Genomic DNA, 14086 nt, shown 5'->3' on the forward strand with positions numbered 1-14086 from the left:
GGAGAAAACTTGTAAAGGTGCCAAACACTGACGGAAGGGGCTGGGATATCGAGTCCTCACGCCTGGCAAAAGATTTTTCAGTTTCTTTTCTGTAGTTTCTGCCCTGAGTCCTGAAAGGAAGACTTTCTCCCATTAACTTGAAAATATATCATGTACTCAGTCTTATCACCAGACAATGCCCACAGAGGGAATACAGTCGAACCATTAGGCACTGTGATGTTCATTCTACCCAGGCAGATCCCAGCCTTTCAAACACCCACAGTGCACTGATGCTCCTGGTATGTGTAACGGAATTTATTGTCCAAATAGTGAACCTCACTAACGTCCACTGACCGCTGTGCCAGACAGAGAGCGCGAGTGCATCCAATAGCCACACATGAACACAGGGCAGGAAAGCAAAATTCTTTACACTTCCTGTCATAGTTAAACTAACCAGTTACATTTGGGATCATTCAGTTTGGTGGGAAGACGCCAGCGCAGTGTTTCCTGTATAATAATAGTTTGCTGCTGGAGCAAAATAAAAATAATAAATATTAAGGAAACTAGAAACTAAAAACTAATAGTGTCCAAATTCCAACTTGGCCAAAGTATGTTTCTACATGGAAACGGAGGTGTGCAAATTATTGGCTCTGCCACTAAGAGATTATGATTTAGGTTAGTTGGCTGTGTCATACCAGTTAATTGGGTGCAATGCAGTGATAGTGGTCAGTAAAAGGCACTTAGTCTGTAATGCCCCCTACTGGTGGATGACTAAGCAACAACAGGGCAATGGTTTAAATTTGTTTTTTAAAGGCCATCTCATCTAAAATGAGTTTCAAACTTAGATCAAAATTGAATTTTTGCCCCATTAGGCCATTAATACTATTGTAGTTCCATGAATCTATGATAACAACCAAGCACCCGAAGAAGTGTCTAACAAGCCTTTTTTTGCTGGACTGTAATTAGAGATTTCTCATTTTTATCTCTCTATTTTATTTCCCCCAACCTCCACCTCCTTCTTCCTCTCTCTCTCTGCCAATCAACAAAAAGTTTCACACTTTTTTTTCTAAGCTGTCTTGACGCCATCATCACAGCATCTTTTTTTTAAACCCCTGGATTATGCAGAAACATCTGTCTCCCCACAAGTCCACCTCAATCATGCTTAGCCGTTTATCACCACCCCTCCCCCACATCATCAATGACATGCTCCATTACATGACAACCAGCGGACACTCCGCTATGACAAGACACTGAAATCTGTCTGAGATCGTGTTTATTAACTTGTTTCTGCTGAATTTGAACAAGTTCACTTTGACATCTCTGACAACAGTTAACATTATTTTAATTTGGCAGATTCATAGTGATGTACAGCACAGTAACACCATTTAAACTGGAAATGTACAACCTCAAAATATTTTACAACAGAAGCTAAACTTGATCTAAAGAAGCTAAAGATGATCAAAAGGAAATTAATCAATTTGAATTGACATTCCCACACCTCAAGTTATTTCTGAAGAAACTGTCAATTAAACATTAAAACATAAATTGAAGCTTGTTACATTTTGCTGTGGATGTGTAAATTAAGGTTTTGTTAGAGTGTTACTCTGTAATAAGCTTTCTTCCTGCTTCTTTTTTATTTGACTGAGAAATAAAATGATGATGAACATATATAAGCAGTGGTCTATTTTTTTTTACATGTTTTTTTAGACATTTTATAAAGAAAACAGTGAAATGGTCGAAACCTTTCAGATATAATCATAAGAAAAATAAGGTTCCTAATGACTAAGTATATATTTACATTAGATTTTAACTGAATATAACTTTTAATAAAACAACATATTAACTGAACATAAAAAAATATCTGTAAGCAGCGTCCCACACACTATTGGATCAGAGAGGGTATTAGACAGATGTTCCAGGCTGATTCATTCAGCTTCACCACTCATCAGTGTTTTAACACCCAACCAACATGTTTTTTGCCACCCTCACTAACCCAAGGAATGCCGAGTCTGCAGTTTCATTCAGACAGGTAGTCTGATCACATTTATCAAGCCATCACTGAATGGATTCTGTCCATGCTGTGCATCTGCAGCCACATGGTTCTCCGGTCTTATTCTCTCTTTATAACAGCCTGACACTGTCAGCACACACCCTGCTCTTTCCACCATCACTGGAACATAAATATTGGCTCTTACTGTGGCCTCTGACACTCAGGCTGATTAGGATTAAGATTAAGAAAACCTTTATTTGTCCCACAATGGGGAATATTGTGCTTCACCTGACAACTCTACTTTGACACTCCCTGTGTCAGCACTGCCCAGCACCCACAAGACTGAGTGGCTCTTTTTCCTGGGAAATCATTCCCTTTGCAAAATATCTCACACACCACTGACAACAACATGCTGACTCTTTCCCAGTCTGCCCACCATCTATGTGTGTTGCAGCACAACCAGCTGTCATGCGAGGTGCACATGATATGACTGTAATCCCGTGTTGGCTCTGCTCCCAAAATACCCTCATCAGCATGACACATCATCCAAATGTGACAACACACCATCTTTTCACACCTTCCAAATACTGTCTTATAATCCTATTTTCAGTTACGGCCTGAAAAATTAGCGACAGTTTAAAAATGTTTCTGACATTTCGATTTTACATGCTTATTCTGAGCACTTTTGAGGGTAGACTCGAAGAAAAGATTGTAAGTTAAATACAAGTTTGGCCTTCTGACACATTTGCCGATTCAAAATGAACACATAACATTCTTCAATGAAAATGCTCAAATTTACAGACGATAGCTGTGCACTGCCATAAATTTATAGGAAAAGTTTCATTCACATTCAAATGTTTACTCTTTTACGTTTTTTTTATTGTGTCAGAAAAATTTTATGTGATTATGGCTGTAGATATTTTAGCCTCTTCTCCATTTATGGGAAAGAGCAATTGGTATTTTTTTCTGTTCCATTTATTTTTCCATTATACTTGAGAAGGCAGAAATCTCTATAGCCAATATCACTGAAATATTGCAGCTGATGCCAATGCAATCTAGACTGCACTGACTGAAAGAAATGCATGCAAAATACTCTGCAGTTAAACAGCAGACACACTTCAACGTTCCAACAAAGTGTTGAGTGTAGGGCTACATTAAATCTACATTAGAATTAATCTAGATTAGATTTAATCAGTTAAAGAATAACCCAATATAAATGGCCTGTTTTAGGCCAGTTTTTTAATGTTTTTACCATTACATTAAAGTTAAAAAAGGAAGATTAAGACATTGTATATGTGAGCTGGACAAATGGTTAACTATTGTTAACATGGATTTTAACACCACATGTTTTCATTCTCTTCCACAACCTGCCATGACAAGACACTTTCAAGTGAAGGATGACACACGCTGAACAGACCTGATGGATGAGCTCCGATTCAAACCTGACATCTTACCTTGATCCTAGGCATTGTGACGGTAGGAGGTCGAGCTTTGGCCACAAAACTTTGCGATGAGCCTCTTTCCACCACATGTCTGGTGTAGGGCATATACATGCGACCATTGGGTCCAAACACAAAGTCCTCTCGCATGGCATCCACTAACATAATAACCACCCTTTTAAATAAGGGCTGAGGGAGACGTGATGAATTAGGAGATCTCCCTGTAATGCCAGAAAATACTTTATTATTTTTAACAGATTTAAGTCAACAGTGCAGCCAGAGATGAGTCTTGGAGCCACATGATGCTAAAAACTCACCTGTCAGCGGCTCGGCTGGCAGATCTGACAGCTTGTTCTTGGATGAGAGAGAAGACCTGACAGGTACAGGAAAGAATCCCCGGAGGAAGAGGGCAATGCCAATCACTTCAAATATCAAAATAAATGAAGCAAAAACAGACGACCGTATTTTCATTTTGCTAGACGAAGGACACTTTAAGAAAGAACTTAAGCTAGCAACATAACTTGCTAGCTAACATAACGTTTCGTACAGTTTTTGTACAGAGTAAAAGACATCCATTACATCCCGTTTCAATTGCAGGCACTGTCAAACTGCATTCTATAAAGCCACGTCTCTCAGTATTGAATATATGATAAATATTAGAGACCGAAATTCAAAATAAAAACACTAATTCCAGTTAGCTCTGTGGTCATTCGTAGCATCTTCCGCATTCAGGAGCGTGAAACTACGGATCGAAGGTAGAGCCAAACAAGGTACAGACGCCTTTTTTTCAAAACAATGCAAATACATGCAAGGACATACTACGTAAATGTATATAAACACGTAAATACTCAGAAACAATCATATATTGTCACGATTCACAACAAATATATGATCTCACTCATGTTTATTTTTTATTAGAGTTGAACAAATGTATAAAAAAATATACTGATGATACTAATGAACACAAAAACACAAAAATAATTTTTGGGGATATTATTTATGAAATAATTTGAATGTGAAATGTGAAATGGCGACACTTCAAAATTAGCAAGAAAAAAAAGCTGCTGGGAAAATATTAAGCCTTATTACAAAGTGTCTGGCGATAAAAACGAGTTGCTTTCTGCTGCCATCTGCTGGAAAACTTGATAAATAAGTTCCCCCCTTTAATGAGACACTTGAGAATAACACAGCCACGCATTTCTTTTATGACACGATCAGATAGAGCTACGTACATGGCAACGTATCCATTCATTTCTTTGGGTTAGTTTTGTCAACACAAACATCAGGAAGATCAGTGCGTATTTTTTTTTTGTTGCTGTTCATCTTTTAATGATTAAAAATTCAATGACAATTAAAATAATGTAAACTTTAAATAATTTACATTTCTTTAGATTAATTATACTTTATTTACGCAATGCTATACATATTACAAATCAACAAGCACTTTAAAATGCGTCACCATGGTGATGGTGCCTATGATGACGCTTTTCTCTTTGAACTTTCTTTGCACCCGAGCTATTGACTGAAGCAGATCTATTGCCAAAGTCCGGAGCGAGTGCTTACAAATAGCGAGACAAACAGAGAGTATCCCGAATCCTGAGCTGCAGTTTGGACATTTTGGACTCATCATCTTCTACAGTGAGGGCCATGGCCGCCCCTATTCGCTGCGAGAAGCTCCTTCCCACGTTTATGATCACCGGTGTGGACGCCCGCTATGGTAAAACAGACAGATTATAAATTATATATATTTCTGAGGCCAAAAGCAAAACTTTTAAGCTAAAATTCAGCTTTTAAATGTTTATAGATAATGGTTTAATGAACGTGAACATCTCAGGTGGAAAATGTAATAATATTTATGTGCTATTTGAAAAACAAGATGGTATGTTGTTTTCATAGGGGAAAATGTGAATATCCACCTAGTTCTAGGCTATACTTATCTGGCTATCTGGTTATTTTAGAAGGTGTAAAAGTTCAAGGAGTTATCATTGACATTAATGGACCAAGATGGCGACCAGGCTGTATTTGTTTTGAAAAATGCTAAAGTTCAGGTCTCTGCCGGTCTGCATGGAGACTCGCTGTAATTAACCTGGTTTTAACATAGAAGCTTCGATTACATGTTTTTGATGTTTGTGCTGGATTAGAGGGGGAAAATGATAAATTATAATTAAAGCTGCAAGCAGCATTGCGGGCCCTCGCGCACCTTGCGATCCGCGGGGCTATCGCAGTCTTCTCTCCTATGCTCTCGTCTCCCATACTCTCCTGTGCTATGCTGTCCTCTCCTCTCATTTGCAGAGATGTACAACAAACACATGTTTACAACCAATCTTTCCTGTTAGCAGTAGGTGGCGCTATGACCGTATCATCCTATTAGCATATATATCTGTTCAGACTCGGGTCCATAGCAGTACTGTAAGATTTTGTCCACATTGCATAAAGTATATGGGTGGTACTGCATAAAACACAGCGAGTTCCTTTGTAATGGCGAATGGTCAACTTTGAGGCCACTCCCCTGCCACACAGTAATACTTTTGAAAGAGTTTTGGAATGCGTCTATTCCCTATGGTGTCCTGAGTGGACACAGTGAATTTCAGCTCAATTGCATGAAGTATGTGAGGCATGAAAAGTGTTGAAGCAGGGTCACAAATAGGCAAAAAATGGCCACAAAAGTCAAAATGGCGGACTTCCTGTTGGGTTTGGAGGGGGGGTCCAAGAGACTTTTTTGTGCGTCATGGGGTGATACACATGTGTGCCAATTTTCATGAGCCTCCCCAAAACAGGCCACAGGGGCATGCAGAAAAACCTATGAAAACACAACATTTTGTGTAGCCAGTAGGTGGCGCTCTATCAAATCCTCAATATTGTTGTATAGATGTGTTTAGGGTCAGACTCTGATCATACATGTGACATTTGGTACAGATCGGACAGAAAACGAATAAGTTATAGCGACTTCCTGTTTCCTCTGAAATGGTCAAACTTTGAGGCCACGCCCCGGCCACACCGTCAGACTTTTGTAAGAGTTTTGGAATGCGTCTATTCCCTATGGTGTCCTGAGTGGACACAGTGACTTTCAGCTCAATCCGATGAAGTATGCGAGGTGTGAAAAGTTTTGCAGCAGGGTCACACATCGCCAAAAATGGCCACAAACTTTCAAATGGCGGACTTCCTGTTGGGTTTGGAGGGGGGGTCCAAGAGACTTTTTTGTGCGTCTTGAGGTGATACATATGTGTGCCAATTTTCATAATCCTGTGTCAAACTGGCCAGAGAGGCTACGCGTAATAATCCTAAGGGTTTCAATAGGGCTCTTGCACCATTCGGTGCTCGGGCCCTAAATATTAATCTTTACTAGTGTTTTCATGTCCTCAGAGTAACAGCTAGACAGCATCTATAACTTTGACACACAGAGCCTCACACAGAGACCTGAACAATATTAAAATAATATAGGGGGATTATATAATGTTCATCATATAATGCAGATGTATTGTGTGGAGTTTACACACAGAGGATTAGCTGAAGGCAATTTAACAAGCAGTTTAAAAATGGTAAATACTGAAATGCAACTGTATGTAAATGTATAATGTATGAATGTAACCATATTGACTGATTTAGTTGATCAACTTACTGCTGACATCATGGCCAGTGTTCAATCAGTCAAACATTCACACATAACCATCACTGAACTCTGCAAACCCAGCTCAGAGCAGGACTTTATTATACATTCATAGCATTTTAAACACTGCAAATCATTCCAGTCACTTTAAATGCTCAAAATATTCAATAACAATGATCAGTGATCAATCACTTTCAGATGTAAGAGCAGAATATGTAGTTTATGTACAGAATACTGAATAACAAACTAAAGCTGGACTGGATCAGAAGCTGTAAACAGGACTTGTCATCATTTTTTTTGTCGTGTATCATAACTAAAGTGTCTTTTGTTTTTTGTTTTTTTTTTCTTTGTAGGTTCCCTGCTGAGGAAATCGAGGTATGAGATGTTCCTTACTAACCTGAGGAATCGACGTCTGAGCAGTGCAGACATCCAGTCCATGACTACAACTATCCCCAGCCTGTACCACAACTATGTGACAGGCAGCAGCAGCTTCCCGGTCATTGCTGGTCAGGGAGTTGTCACCTCACGGTCGCTGGGCTCCCTTCCCTCAGCAGAGCAGAATGAGAACGCCCCTTCTTCTTTGCTCTCTGAGAGACCAGCGGCCACAATGGTGCCTCCTGCAAGAACTGCTGTCAGACCTATTCTGACTCCAGTTCTCCCTGACAAGGCTAATCTGGAAGTTCTGAGGGCCGACCGCAGAAACTCTGTCTGCACAATGGATCTGGATGGACGCACTGTGGTCAGAGTCATCTCCCCCGTTTTTCTCAGCGACGACACCATGCTGGAGAACCGGTGGAGGGTGACAGACTACAATATACATGGCTGTGTACTGATGTCGGTCCTCTGCCGGTTCAAAGTCCCACACGGCACCAAGAGGAAGACCAGCAGCCCTCGTCCACCGCCTAAGTGTATCAGAGTGTGACACACACACACACACACGCTGTTTTATTTTTACATTGTTATTACTGTTATTTGTTCTTCTGCTTTTTTAACTAAATGGAGAGAAGACAGAGAGTCAGAAAGGTACTGATGGTATTAGTATACTTACAAAAAAGAATCATTGTCATATTTGTTATTGTTTAGTTCACATAATTCCAGCAAATGTATTAACTGCATATATTTTATGTTTTCATACACTTTATTAATAGGAAAGAGACACAGAGTGAAGAACCAGTGACCTACATAGAAAAGAAGACAAAGGAAGGTAAGAAAAAGAGACCACCAGACCACCATTTATTTTTAATTTTTTTTAAATGAATGTACTTTATTTATTTTTTATTACATATTTAAAAAACGTAATTTCTTTTATTTTTAATTTTAAAAATGTAATTTTTTATTTTTAATTTAAAAAAAATTTACTTTCTTTTATTTTTAATTTGAAACAATGTAATTTCTTTTATTTTTAATTGTAAAAATTACATTTCTTTTATTTTTAATTTTAAAAATGTAATTTATTTTTCCCCTCCAAGGACCGCCACCTTATCGTGGTGGAGGGGTTTGAGTGCCCAGATGATCCTAGGAGCTATGTTGTCGGGGGCTTAATGCCCCCAGCAGGGTCTCCCAAGGCAAACAGACCCTAGGTGATGGGTCAGACCAAGAGCGGTCCAAAAACCCCTTATGAAGAGTAGTCAATCAAGGAGCGTGACGTCACCCACCGGCGGGCTGGTGTGGGCTTGCTTATAGCCCCACAGCTTAGCTGCCATGTGTTGGAGTTTTCCCCAGTATGTGAGAGGGTTGCCTCCTTGCGCCTTCAGGTCGGGGAGAGGTCTCTCACTGTGGTTTTGGCCTATGGACCGAACAGCAATGCAGAGTACCAGACCTTCTTACAGTCTCTGGGAGGGGTGCTGGATGGTGCACCGACTGGGGACTCTGTCATCTTGCTGGGAGACTTCAATGCCCACATGGGCAATGACAGTAACACCTGGAGAGGCGTGATTGGGAGAAATGGCCTCCCTGATCTGAACCCGAGTGGTGTTTTGTTATTGGACTTCTGTGCTGGTCACAATCTGTCCATAAGGAACACCATGTTTGAGCACAATGTTGTCCATTGGTGCACTTGGCACCAGGACACCTTAGGCCGGAGGTCAATGATCGATTTTGTAATCATGTCATCTGATCTCTGGCCGTGTGTTTTGGACACTCAGGTGAAGAGAGGAGCTGAGCTGTCAATTAATCACCATCTGGTGGTGAGTTTGATCCGTTGGCAGGGGAAGAGGCTGGACAGACCCGGCAGGCCCAAAAGTATTGTGCGTTTAGCTGAACCCTCTGCCAGAGAGATCTTCAACTCCCACCTCCAGGAGACTCATTTATCACCCGGGCTGAAGTTGCTGAGGTAGTTGAAAAACTCCCCAGCGGCAAGGCACCGGGGGTGGATTTGATTCGCCCTGGGTACCTTAAGTCTCTGGATGTTGCGGTGCTGTCTTGGCTGACACGCCTCTGCAATGTCGCGTGGCAATCAGGGACAGTGCCACTGGACTGGCAGATCGGGGTGGTAGTCCCTCTTTTCAAAAAGGGGGACCGAAGGGTGTGCTCCAACTACAGGGGGATCACACTCCTCAGCCTCCCTGGGAAAGTCTATGCCAGGGTACTGGAGAGGAGAATTTGGCCTATAGTTGATCCTCGAATTCAGGAGGAGCAATGGGGTTTTCGTCCTGGCTGCGCAATTCTGGACCAGCTTTACACCCTCCGCAGGGTGCTGGAAGGTTCATGGGAGTTCGCCCAACCGGTCCACATTTGGTTTGTGGATTTGGAGAAGGCTTTCGACCGTGTCCCTCAAGGCATTTTGTGGGAGGTGCTCTGGGAGTATGGCGTCCGAGGCCCTCTGCTAAGGGCTGTCAGGTCCCTGTATGACCGGAGCAGGAGTTTGGTTCGCATTGCCGGCAGTAAGTCAGACTTCTTCCCGATGCATGTTGTATTGTGTGGAGTTTACACACAGAGGATTAGCTGAAGGCAATTTAACAAGCAGTTTAAAAAGGTAAATACTGAAATGTAACTGTATGTAAATGTATAATGTATGAATGTAACCATATTGACTGATTTAGTTGATCAACTTACTGCTGACATCATGGCCAGTGTTCAATCAGTCAAACATTCACACATAACCATCACTGAACTCTGCAAACCCAGCTCAGAGCAGGACTTTATTATACATTCATAGCATTTTAAACACTGCAAATCATTCCAGTCACTTTAAATGCTCAAAATATTCAATAACAATGATCAGTGATCAATCACTTTCAGATGTAAGAGCAGAATATGTAGTTTATGTACAGAATACTGAATAACAAACTAAAGCTGGACTGGATCAGAAGCTGTAAACAGGACTTGTCATCTTTTTTTTGTCGTGTATCATAACTAAAGTGTCTTTTGTTTTTTTTTTCTTTGTAGGTTCCCTGCTGAGGAAATCGAGGTATGAGATGTTCCTTACTAACCTGAGGAATCGACGTCTGAGCAGTGCAGACATCCAGTCCATGACTACAACTATCCCCAGCCTGTACCACAACTATGTGACAGGCAGCAGCAGCTTCCCGGTCATTGCTGGTCAGGGAGTTGTCACCTCACGGTCGCTGGGCTCCCTTCCCTCAGCAGAGCAGAATGAGAACGCCCCTTCTTCTTTGCTCTCTGAGAGACCAGCGGCCACAATGGTGCCTCCTGCAAGAACTGCTGTCAGACCTATTCTGACTCCAGTTCTCCCTGACAAGGCTAATCTGGAAGTTCTGAGGGCCGACCGCAGAAACTCTGTCCGCACAATGGATCTGGATGGACGCACTGTGGTCAGAGTCATCTCCCCCATTTTTCTCAGCGACGACACCATGCTGGAGAACCGGTGGAGGGTGACAGACTACAATATACATGGCTGTGTACTGATGTCGGTCCTCTGCCGGTTCAAAGTCCCACACGGCACCAAGAGGAAGACCAGTAGCCCTCGTCCACCGCCTAAGTGTATCAGAGTGTGACACACACACACACGCTGTTTTATTTTTACGTTGTTATTACTGTTATTTGTTCTTCTGCTTTTTTAACTAAATGGAGAGAAGACAGAGAGTCAGAAAGGTACTGATGGTATTAGTATACTTACAAAAAAGAATCATTGTCATATTTGTTATTGTTTAGTTCACATAATTCCAGCAAATGTATTAACTGCATATATTTTATGTTTTCATACTTTATTAATAGGAAAGAGACACAGAGTGAAGAACCAGTGACCTACATAGAAAAGAAGACAAAGGAAGGTAAGAAAAAGAGACCACCAGACCACCATTTATTTTTAATTTTTTTAAATGAATGTACTTTATTTATTTTTTTATTACATATTTAAAAAACGTAATTTATTTTATTTTTAATTTTAAAAATGTATTTTTTTATTTTTAATTTAAAAAAAAATTACTTTCTTTTATTTTTAATTTGAAACAATGTAATTTCTTTTATTTTTAATTGTAAAAATTACATTTCTTTTATTTTTAATTTTAAAAATGTAATTTTTTATTTTTAATTTTAAAAATGTAATTTTTTATTTTTAATTTAAAAAAAATTTACTTTCTTTTATTTTTAATTTGAAACAATGTAATTTCTTTTATTTTTAATTGTAAATATTACATTTCTTTTATTTTTAATTTTAAAAATGTAATTTATTTTTCCCCTCCAAGGACCGCCACCTTATCGTGGTGGAGGGGTTTGAGTGCCCAGATGATCCTAGGAGCTATGTTGTCGGGGGCTTAATGCCCCCAGCAGGGTCTCCCAAGGCAAACAGACCCTAGGTGATGGGTCAGACCAAGAGCGGTCCAAAAACCCCTTATGAAGAGTAGTCAATCAAGGAGCGTGACGTCACCCACCGGCGGGCTGGTGTGGGCTTGCTTATAGCCCCACAGCTTAGCTGCCATGTGTTGGAGTTTTCCCCAGTATGTGAGAGGGTCGCCTCCTTGCGCCTTCAGGTCGGGGAGAGGTCTCTCACTGTGGTTTTGGCCTATGGACCGAACAGCAATGCAGAGTACCAGACCTTCTTACAGTCTCTGGTAGGGGTGCTGGATGGCGCCCCGACTGGGGACTCTGTCATCTTGCTGGGAGACTTCAATGCCCACATGGGCAATGACAGTAACACCTGGAGAGGCGTGATTGGGAGAAATGGCCTCCCTGATCTGAACCCGAGTGGTGTTTTGTTATTGGACTTCTGTGCTGGTCACAATCTGTCCATAAGGAACACCATGTTTGAGCACAATGTTGTCCATTGGTGCACTTGGCACCAGGACACCTTAGGCCAATGATCGATTTTGTAATCATGTCATCTGATCTCTGGCCGTGTGTTTTGGACACTCAGGTGAAGAGAGGAGCTGAGCTGTCAATTAATCACCATCTGGTGGTGAGTTTGATCCGTTGGCAGGGGAAGAGGCTGGACAGACCCGGCAGGCCCAAAAGTATTGTGCGTTTAGCTGAACCCTCTGCCAGAGAGATCTTCAACTCCCACCTCCAGGAGACTCATGTATCACCCGGGCTGAAGTTGCTGAGGTAGTTGAAAAACTCCCCAGCGGCAAGGCACCGGGGGTGGAGTTGAGTCGCCCTGGGTACCTTAAGTCTCTGGATGTTGCGGTGCTGTCTTGGCTGACACGCCTCTGCAATGTCGCGTGGCAATCAGGGACAGTGCCACTGGACTGGCAGATCGGGGTGGTAGTCCCTCTTTTCAAAAAGGGGGACCGGAGGGTGTGCTCCAACTACAGGGGGATCACACTCCTCAGCCTCCCTGGGAAAGTCTATGCCAGGGTACTGGAGAGGAGAATTTGGCCTATAGTTGATCCTCGAATTCAGGAGGAGCAATGGGGTTTTCGTCCTGGCTGCGCAATTCTGGACCAGCTTTACACCCTCCGCAGGGTGCTGGAAGGTTCATGGGAGTTCGCCCAACCGGTCCACATTTGTTTTGTGGATTTGGAGAAGGCTTTCGACCGTGTCCCTCAAGGCATTTTGTGGGAGGTGCTCTGGGAGTATGGCGTCCGAGGCCCTCTGCTAAGGGCTGTCAGGTCCCTGTATGACCGGAGCAGGAGTTTGGTTCGCATTGCCGGCAGTAAGTCAGACTTCTTCCCGATGCATGTTGTATTGTGTGGAGTTTACACACAGAGGATTAGCTGAAGGCAATTTAACAAGCAGTTTAAAAATGGTAAATACTGAAATGTAACTGTATGTAAATGTATAATGTATGAATGTAACCATATTGACTGATTTAGTTGATCAACTTACTGCTGACATCATGGCCAGTGTTCAATCAGTCAAACATTCACACATAACCATCACTGAACTCTGCAAACCCAGCTCAGAGCAGGACTTTATTATACATTCATAGCATTTTAAACACTGCAAATCATTCCAGTCACTTTAAATGCTCAAAATATTCAATAACAATGATCAGTGATCAATCACTTTCAGATGTAAGAGCAGAATATGTAGTTTATGTACAGAATACTGAATAACAAACTAAAGCTGGACTGGATCAGAAGCTGTAAACAGGACTTGTCATCATTTTTTTTGTCGTGTATCATAACTAAAGTGGCTTTTGTTTTTTGTTTTTTTTTTCTTTGTAGGTTCCCTGCTGAGGAAATCGAGGTATGAGATGTTCCTTACTAACCTGAGGAATCGACGTCTGAGCAGTGCAGACATCCAGTCCATGACTACAACTATCCTCAGCCTGTACCACAACTATGTGACAGGCAGCAGCAGCTTCCCGGTCATTGCTGGTCAGGGAGTTGTCACCTCACGGTCGCTGGGCTCCCTTCCCTCAGCAGAGCAGAATGAGAACGCCCCTTCTTCTTTGCTCTCTGAGAGACCAGCGGCCACAATGGTGCCTCCTGCAAGAACTGCTGTCAGACCTATTCTGACTCCAGTTCTCCCTGACAAGGCTAATCTGGAAGTTCTGAGGGCCGACCGCAGAAACTCTGTCCGCACAATGGATCTGGATGGACGCACTGTGGTCAGAGTCATCTCCCCCGTTTTTCTCAGCGACGACACCATGCTGGAGAACCGGTGGAGGGTGACAGACTACAATATACATGGCTGTGTACTGATGTCGGTCCTCTGCCGGTTCAAAGT

The 14086-nt window shown here is 41.8% G+C and overlaps 3 protein-coding genes across 5 annotated transcripts in view; 2 read left to right on the top strand and 1 right to left on the bottom strand.

The window, feature by feature from the left end:
* pigg (phosphatidylinositol glycan anchor biosynthesis class G (EMM blood group)) overlaps positions 1-4137 on the bottom strand; it is a 52571-nt gene extending 48434 nt beyond the window's left edge. For all 3 annotated transcript variants that reach the window (XM_028415660.1, XM_028415659.1, XM_028415661.1), the window contains exons 1-2: positions 3726-4137; positions 3424-3629 (exon numbers count right to left, since the gene is read on the bottom strand). In XM_028415660.1, the coding sequence (XP_028271461.1) occupies positions 3424-3629; positions 3726-3879 (360 nt within the window). In that variant the 5' untranslated portion in view covers positions 3880-4137. The remainder of the gene's footprint in view (positions 1-3423; positions 3630-3725) is intronic.
* A 918-nt stretch (positions 4138-5055) lies between these two features.
* Positions 5056-7940, top strand: LOC114442266 (uncharacterized). Its single transcript, XM_028415662.1, has 2 exons — positions 5056-5125; positions 7369-7940. The coding sequence occupies exons 1-2, from the start codon at positions 5056-5058 to the stop codon at positions 7935-7937; spliced, it is 639 nt and encodes a 212-aa protein (XP_028271463.1). The 3' UTR covers positions 7938-7940.
* Positions 7941-8598: 658 nt separating this feature from the next.
* On the top strand, positions 8599-13694 carry LOC114443008 (uncharacterized). The gene is made up of 6 exons (XM_028416912.1): positions 8599-8602; positions 8738-8929; positions 9475-9897; positions 10403-11068; positions 11192-11247; positions 13582-13694. Exons 1-4 carry the CDS (start codon positions 8599-8601, stop codon positions 10969-10971), a joined length of 1188 nt encoding a protein of 395 aa, XP_028272713.1. The 3' UTR covers positions 10972-11068; positions 11192-11247; positions 13582-13694.
* The last annotated feature ends 392 nt before the right edge of the window (positions 13695-14086 follow it).

The sequence above is a fragment of the Parambassis ranga genome, chromosome 10 (genome assembly GCF_900634625.1).
Source record: "Parambassis ranga chromosome 10, fParRan2.1, whole genome shotgun sequence".
Taxonomy (NCBI): domain Eukaryota; kingdom Metazoa; phylum Chordata; class Actinopteri; family Ambassidae; genus Parambassis; species Parambassis ranga.

Coding starts and splice junctions, on each gene's coding strand:
- LOC114442266 (XM_028415662.1), top strand. CDS start 5,056: ATGGCCGCCCCTATTCGCTGCGAGAAGCTCCTTCCCACGTTTATGATC. Junction 5,126..7,368: donor CGGTGTGGACGCCCGCTATG/GTAAAACAGACA, acceptor TTTTCTTTGTAG/GTTCCCTGCTGAGGAAATCG.
- LOC114443008 (XM_028416912.1), top strand. Junction 8,930..9,474: donor TGCCCACATGGGCAATGACA/GTAACACCTGGA, acceptor CGTGGCAATCAG/GGACAGTGCCACTGGACTGG. Junction 9,898..10,402: donor TTTGGTTCGCATTGCCGGCA/GTAAGTCAGACT, acceptor TTTTCTTTGTAG/GTTCCCTGCTGAGGAAATCG.